Source organism: Aythya ferina (assembly GCF_964211825.1).
Source record: "Aythya ferina genome assembly, chromosome: Z".
Taxonomy (NCBI): Eukaryota; Metazoa; Chordata; class Aves; order Anseriformes; family Anatidae; genus Aythya; species Aythya ferina.
In genome coordinates, this window is record NC_140299.1 from 17,647,899 (window position 1) to 17,656,625 (window position 8,727).

Genomic DNA, 8,727 nt, shown 5'->3' on the forward strand with positions numbered 1-8,727 from the left:
CAGCATGAATATCTCAATTAATTGCCTACTGCAGTGTAGTTTTTGCACAAAAAGCCCTAGTAATTTATACTAAACTTGGACTGATATCACAGCAAGACTATGATTTGCATACATAATGAGCTTAACTGGTTTTACTTTAATAATGTGAAAAATCTGTTACTGTTAATTCACACTGTTGACTTTTAAACAGGACTGTGATACATACAGCTGTGCATCTATTAACTGTGCCCTGGTCCCATCTGACATATCACAAGTGAATGTTTCATTGAGAGTGTGGAAGCCTACCATCATTAAAGTAAGTAAATCTCATCTGGAAGTTTGAAAATCTTAAGCCACTCTCTTTAATGTTTCTTGAACTTACATCTTAAATATTTTTTAACTCTGCATGGTTCTCTGTTATTTTGAATTGTTAATCTTGCTTTTTTTATATTTCTGCAAAATTAATTTTGATCTCTTTTATTATCTTTGTAATACTTAGCATGAAATTTAAAACACATTAGAAAGACAACCCTTACTTATTCTGTATCAATGGTCTTTTTTATTAGTTGGTTAACCATCCACAAATTATAATTCAGCAGATATAAAAAGGGATATATAGAAACATATATTTTTTAAGTTTTTAACTGGAAAGACCTCACAGGTCTAGAATACCATATGATACTGAGTTGAGCTCCTGGTTTGTGTCTTGTCTTTCTATGAAAAATAACAGGACAAGATAGGAGATACAGGAGAATTTTAGAAAGCCTGAATCTGTCCCTGTGGCCAAAGTACTATTCCAGGATTAAGCAGTATTTCTTTGAAATCTCTGATCCTGCAAACAGTGATGTGCATGCTGAAGGTGTCATGCACAAGCTGCTTTGCTGACTTTCATACACAGACCTTTTCAACATCACTCCCAAAACTTTAGCTTTATGTTTTGCTCTTAGCCTTCTCATTTCTGCAAAACTTTCTGCTTCAAGATACCTAATACAAACCATTGACATTTCTTTCTTCTTCCAGGCAACTATTCACAGTTTAACCCTTGTTGTGAAAGCCTTACTTAGGAGTGAAAACTCATCACTGATTTTGAGAAATGACCACCAAAAACTAGAGGTAATAACATGATAATTCATGGATTTACTCTTCATAGGATTTATTCTGCTACTGAATTATTCAGTCATTCATTTCTAGTGAATCAATCACTATTTGTTGTAGTTTACTATCCTACTCTAAATACAAGTAAGTGATTTCACATTACAGTAGAAAATGTCAGAATTAGACAGCTAATTATACTGAAATTCTGTTAACCCACCAATGTACCTGGGTAAAAAAGCTGTCCTTGGTCAAGTGATCCTACTTTGTACATTGTACATGTATTTTCTTTATTATTGATTTATTTATTATTTCTTTCCACTCCATTAACCAAGACATATATTTGAAACAGTATCTTTTATTTTCCAGAAATTTTCATGGTTATTTTCTTGTATGCTACATCTGAAACAACATTTCACTAATGAGTTGGTATTAAAATCTATAGTTGTTTATTCATGGGCTATTAACAAGAACTTGTATGTAATGCTATAGCAAAGATATCAGATATAAAAAGAAATAAATGTCTTCAATTTCTCTTGATTTGCTATTTATCCTTGAATACATTCTATTCCAAGAGAAATTCCAAGAGGTTTATAGTGGCTAATGCACTGCTTTTTTGTGATGACTTGTACATGCAGGGGTTTATTTACTACAGTGTACATTTTTAAATGTTATTATGTGTTATTACTGTTAATATCCCTCAATTCATAGCAAAATAACATACAATGAGAATTAGATCTTGTGCAAAATATTTTTGGAATGCAGATCTCACAAGTCAACTATTAAATGATACTATATCCAGGCATGTCTTTTAAGTGACAGGTTGAAATACAATCCAGGGCAAAAACAGAGGTGAGAGGCTTGTAGATAATTTCATAATTTCAAGTTGAATATCTGTGTTTGCATCTGTATCTTTAATGTTTTTGAACTATGAAGTTGTCTCTTTAATAAACTCTTAAGTTAAAATAATTCAAATTCACTATATCATCACTTCCATTTAAAATTTGAATGTTCCATATTTCAGTTCAGTTTACACTAGCTAAGCCTTCTTTAAAATTAAATTAGTGTCCCCACAGCCTTTTATACTAAGCTTGCTAATCACTGTCATCTTTCAGGGAGGCAGGCATTGAGTGATGAAGAATATACTGAACAAACTCCTTAACATTCATTTTAACTACCCATATTTTTGGTTCTGAGTTCTTCATAAAAATCACTACTGACTAATAGCAGGACCATTCCTCACAAAGCGAGACCCTGGAAAATCAGTGTTTACTAATAAAAGTCATGCTGCTTTGTTGTTATTTTAGAATTATTTATTATTTTAGAATGTCATTTATTGCTTACATTCTGAACACTTTGTAGACCATGATTAAGATTTCGAAAGAATTCCCACCTGGTTCAGTCCCCTTATGGGTTATCCTCCTCAGTATCTTCGCTGGACTCTTAATTCTTGCACTGCTTATATTTGCTTTGTGGAAGGTAAGCTGCACATTCGTCTCTTCATGAAAATAAAGAAATATACATAAATATACATATAATAAAGAAATATACATAAATTCTGTGTCATGTTCTATAACTAGAACCTCATGGACATTAATATTAGCCAATAGGAAGAATGAAATCTTGTAGAAACAACAAAATAACTAATAACACCACATTCTTCCGAAGTGTGACATGCTATGCTTTCTGATTAAAGCCTGTAGTGTTGTATACATAACAATGTGATGGAAATAAAATTAAATAGAGATTTTAGAGCCATAAGGTTTTTTGCTTTAGCTTTGGCTGGATGTGGCCAAGTGTTCTCTTTGTACAAGGAATGCTAGGACTGTGGTGTAAGTATTGCCACAAGTGGGCACTCTTTTCCAAGCTAAATATTCAAGTTATATTTAAGCTACAGTTTATATATATGTATATATTTCAACATTCATTATGCCTTGAAAAAAATTGACAAGCATAAATTATTATTTATTCAACTGAAGACCAACTATTATTAAGCATTTTAGTCTTTGACATTATGTGAGAATAACAATGATTCAGCAATCACTCATTGTATATTTTCCTGGAAAGGAAAACCTAAAGGGTTGTACTTCACTGATAAAATATTAAATGACTTTTTACTGCACTGCAAGTGTGAAGTAGTAACAAGAATTTAGAGTATGAATGCTACCAATGTGCTTTGAGTTGTGTGCTTTGAGTAGTTCTTTATTCGCATTTTTCTCTCCTGCAGGCTGGATTTTTCAAGAGACCTCTAAAGAAGAAAATGGAAAAATGAGGAAAAAAAAAAAAAAAGATTTCTTCAGGTCTGCCTCAAAAATGTGACTGTAAAATTAAAAACTTAGGTATATATGCAAGGGCTACAATGTTTTCTAAACTCTGGTGCATTTAAAAGACAGCAGAACATCAAGCAAGCAAATCAAGTGCACAGGTGAATGATGCAAAGAAAGAATAAACAGCCTTATGTCATTTTGTGATACTCAAGGACATACTTTCAAGTGTTACTCATTTTTGGAGAGTAACTGAGTTCAAAGATGCTAAGGTTTTTAATACGAAAAGCGCCTAATCATATTTTTATATGCATATACATGTGGAATCCTTTTTCATCCCACATTATGCAACAAGTCAGTTTGTATGTAGTAGTCCCACTGTTTTTATCAACTTATGATTTTCAAAGGGAAAAAGTGTTATATTCAAAATTTTCTCCATTTTATGGGCTGTCAGTTCGCAAAGCAGAAGATTCAAACTTTGAGAATGCACCAAATATTATATGGCAACTGAGGTAATGAAAATTCAGAAGATAGAAACACCTGCAGAACTTTGGGTGTTCTGCAAGGAATCACTGAAATTCCTTGGACTTCTCTTTCAACTATTTTAGCATGTCCACTAGAACCCAGGAAACTCCAGGAAAGAAATTTTTATTTTCAAGAGGACCAGTAAAGATAGATCCATTAAATCATGTAACTGTTTGAAGTTCAAACAGATTTTTGGCAGACCTAGAAATGTATGCACAAAACATTCAAGCCCTACTAATTGCACACTGTACACAAATAAGCAGAGGCACAATTGTGTCTGCAGATTGAAATGTCCGTATTTATGCAGAAAATGTTTAGAGGTACCCTGAAAGTTTGACTCTTGCTGTATATCTTGGAGTAGCCAGGAGGGTGCTTCATAAACTGTCACTGTACAGTTGTTGTGTAGCTATTTAATCCAATGAGTTTAATGTGTACAAAATAATAATTAACAAAAGAGCACAGATAAATTTAGCACTGGCAAGCTTCTTCTAGTAGTGTAAGTCACACCTCATCTTTGTTACTTGGGAATTTAAAAATTAATGAAGAATTTCTATACTAAATAAGCACTTAACAAATGATGTTTATTTTGTGATAAGGATTAAAAATTTATATAAGAATACACTGAACTGTAGATAGCAAAAGATTTCTTTAAACCTATTTAGACTAGTCAGCTTAACAGGAAACTTCCTCCTTTCTTCTTTCACACATTTGTTTTCCTTCTACAAGTATTTCTCTCTGCAGCTCTTGGCTATACATTGTCCATAAGAGCTTCCTACTTTACTTGCAGTCACACAAAACTAACAAGAAAATGGAGGCCTGCAGGCAAAGTGCAATGTTGTCTCAGCATGATGTGACTCAATATTGATTGCCAATAGATCAGAAAATGTTGAAGAGCACTTCTGTAAGATGTCCTCATTTGTGGAAATGCCTTTGCCTTGCCAAGGAAACCAGGATAATTTGTTCCTCTTGTTGGTACAAATTTCATTGGAATGAAAAAAAAAAAATCATTGCAGTTTTCAAAAGGTTTTATTTTATCAGATACGCTCTACTGACTTTATAGTAACAGCTTAGAAAGCAATAATATATTTTATAACGATCTTTTTATTCTTTTAATACATTTAGTGAAGACTTTTTTTCTTCTTTAAGAGACCATAGTTTGGGTTGAACATGCTGGCAAGTATAACTCTGGAAATGTGCCAGAAGGTGCTTCATTGTTTAAAAGATGCTGTCACTCTTAAGTACCTTCTATTTAGTTCCTAAATTAGAGAGTAGTTATTGGGAAAGGCTGAGATTTATGTTAATTCATCAAGTAGGATTACCTTTGAATGTGTTTGTAACTTCTCCTTCTGCCTGTGGGAAAGGTGATTGTTTCATAACAAATGTTCTGCTGAAAGCAGCAAGACTCAGAGGAGAGGGCAAAGCATTCTGCAGGAGCACTGTGAGGAGCCTGGGAGAGCCACAGAGTCAGTGGGCTTACCTGATGGGCTCAGCTGCGTGCTTACAAGCATGCCTGACCCCAGTGGATACAAGATGTGCTGCCCTGGTTCTGAGCACAGAGTAGAAGCTTCAGTGGAAGCAAAAAATAAGGCAGAATTGTTGTAGGTAGGATCACTGCTTCATTTATCATGTGATTTAAATTGTCCTCAGAGGAATGCAAAAATCCGGCTGTTGAACAAAGATGATAAATTAATATTTCCAACGGTGTTTTCAGTCAGTGTGAGATGCAAGTTTTATTTTTTATCTTTTAAGTATAATTTTGCCAGTTTGTTTGGAGGAATTAAATGGCATGCGTCAGCACAAAATCTGAATGTCTTAGAATTAAAAGTGTGTTTATATTTTGTTTTGTTTTGTTTTGTTTTTTCCTTATAGTATCTCTGTAAAGACATAACAATGCTATTATCCTAATATGGTTTTGTGGAGGAACAATTATGAAAAAGTTGTGACTCACCTATGCACACATACAGTCTATGGTAGTAAAGGAAATACTTGTATTTATTATTATTCACCCAGTTTGTTAACCATTAGGTCATTTTTCCTGGCTTCATAAAATTAATCACTCTAAGTTAATTCAAGTCACACATCATTTTTATGCAGCATACCTTTTGTTTGTTTCACTTTTTAGTTATGGTAATCTGATAAACAAAGCTTTGTACTTTTTCTGATGATATTTCATGATGATATTTCATTTTAAAGCACCAGCCTGTTTTAAAATATAAGTCAATAGAACAGTCTGTTTCCCTAACTTGTACACAAAAATACGTATTTTATCAATACAAAGTATGTTTGAGATTGTTGTCCCATTCTTTTTAGCCTTGCTTTGCACTGTAAAAACAGTAGGAAGCTTCTTATAACCACACTGCTATTCTGTTTCTCATGATGCTTTCTCCCTTTTCACATTTGACCTATTATCAGAAGCTTAATTATAATATCTATTTAAAATATAAGTATGTAAAGGGGATACCACTGTAGCACATTACTCTTACACAGGCTACATTAGTGAAATCACTATTTTTATACATAGAATCTTTCCACAGCACTGCAAGAGCAGTATTTTTACTGCTTCTCACTTTTACTGCTTCTCACAGCAGAAAAGCCTACTGAAATCACTATTTCAAACATCAGGAACATCTCATTGAAATTTAGCAGGCACCAAAAATATCAATAAAGCATGTAATCTGTTTTATTCCTATAAAAAGGCACATTAGGCTTGTAATGTGATTCTAACTACTAGCAAGATAAACATTTTTGTTATTCAAATAAAAGCCCATACAAAAAATGTAATGAATTGGGTGTATAACCTGAGCTTAAGCAATGGAAGAAATCTGGCCCGGGTCTGTTCCTAATTTCAGCACTGAAGTAGCTAATGTTAGAGCAAGGTAATGGAGAATCTATGTTTCTATAGCATAGCAAAGCTTTAAACCATTGCTCCTGCTTCAATCTGAGGCTGTTCTAGAGGTTGTCAGTTCCCTATATGATTTTACAAGACTTGGCAGACAGCATCTACATTAGAGCAATCTCCCTGAGCTGCTGCTTATGCTACTGTCATTCTCGGTCTGTATCTCGAGCCCTTGCCACAGATACCAGCCACTTTTCCTGAGCCTATGCCTGAGATCAGTAGTACACTGCCTGTGCTGAGTTCCTTCAGGCACAATGTACCTCTTCTTCAGGGCTTGTGTCAGGGGAATCTACCAACTGGAGCCAAGGGTTTTCATCTTCTCATGTGGGAAAAAGAGGCTGGACTTCGGATCAGGCTTATCTAATGAATTCCACATTGTCTAATTATTTTATTTTCCTGGATTAAGTACTGTATAGATGATGCAATTCAAACAATAAATAAATAAAAGCAGAGCAAGAGAATGAGAGTATACCTCTGTTAATTATGTCTCTTACCGGGAATCAGATGGAATTTTTTGTTAAAGAAAGAAATCACAGCATTCTGCACAGTTTTTCCTGTAAAGTTATTCCATGTGCTTTATTGATTAATAAATAAAATAAAATAAAAATCTAGTGTATGTACTTTGTAGTTTGTTTGACTTTCAATGGTATAAGATACATATAAAGACATTCCAGTACCTAAAAACTACCTAAGCCTGTCTACTTGTCAATAGAAAGCTATTACAGAACTAAACATCCTTGCCCAGCATAAAATCAAGGAAATCTTGAATTCTGTCAATTGTTCAGAAGGTTGCCATGCATTGTATGGATTGTGCTTGTAGCCGCATTTAAAAATTTTTCAAAGGACAGTAAGAATTTCTGACAGATTTGGTTTCATGACATTATATACAAAAAAAGCTGAAGATACATTCAGTCCTCATAGAATCATAGAATGGCTCAGGTTGGAAGGGACCTTAAAGATCATCTAACTCCAACCCCCTTGTCATAGGCAGGGAAGCCACCTACTACATCAGGTTACTCAGGGCCCCATCCAGCCTGGTTTGGAACACCTCCAGGGATGGGGCATCCACAGCTTCTCTGGGCAACTTGTGCCTCACCACCTTCCTACAGTGAAGAATTTCCTCCTAATGCCTAGTCTATCCTCTTCTGGTTTAAGACCATTCCCCCTTGTCCTATTATTATCTACCTGAGTAAAGAGTCCTTCTCCGTCCTTTTTATAAGACCCTGTTAAGTACTGAAAGGCCACAATGAGGTCTCCCTGGAGCCTTCTCCAGGCTGAACATCCCCAGTTCTCTCAGCCTTTCTTCATAAGACACAGGCTCCAGCCCTCATCCGTGATCATCTTTGTGGCCCTCCTCTGGACCCGCTCCAACAGCCCCACATCCTTCTTGTGCTGGGGGTCCCAGACTTGGATGCAGCACTCCAGGTGGGGACTCACAAGGGCAGAGCAGAGGGGCACAATCCCCTCCCTCCACCTGCTGCCCACCCCTCTGTTGGTGCAGCCCAGGATGTAGTTGGCCTTCTGGGCTGCAGGTACGCATTGCTGGCTCACAGAATCACAGGATCACAGGATCATCTAGGTTGGAAGAGACCTCCAACATCACCTAGTCCAACCTCTGACCTAACACTAACCAGTCCTCCAGTAAACCGTATCACTAAGCTCTACATCTAAACGTCTTTTAAAGACCTCCAGGGGTGGTGACTCCACCGCTTCCCTGGGCAGCCTATTCCAATGCCGAACAACCCTTTCAGTAAAGAATTTTTTCCTAATATCCAAACTAAACATCCCCTGGCTCAACTTAAGCCCATTTCCCCTCGTCCTGTCACCAGGCACGTGGGAGAATAGACCAACCCCCACCTCGCTACAGCCTCCTTTAATGTACCTATAGAGAGCAATAAGGTCACCCCTGAGCCTCCTTTTCTCCAGGCTGAACAAGCCCAGCTCCCTCAGCTGCTCCTCACAGGACTTGTT

At 35.9% G+C, this 8,727-nt stretch overlaps 1 protein-coding gene across 1 annotated transcript in view; it reads left to right on the forward strand.

The window, feature by feature from the left end:
- Positions 1-7,367, forward strand: part of ITGA1 (integrin subunit alpha 1) — a 79,261-nt gene extending 71,894 nt beyond the window's left edge. Inside the window, exons 27-30 of the mRNA XM_084504695.1 lie at positions 191-295; positions 1,000-1,092; positions 2,434-2,550; positions 3,299-7,367. Coding sequence (XP_084360821.1) covers positions 191-295; positions 1,000-1,092; positions 2,434-2,550; positions 3,299-3,343 — 360 coding nt within the window. The 3' untranslated portion in view covers positions 3,344-7,367. The remainder of the gene's footprint in view (positions 1-190; positions 296-999; positions 1,093-2,433; positions 2,551-3,298) is intronic.
- The last annotated feature ends 1,360 nt before the right edge of the window (positions 7,368-8,727 follow it).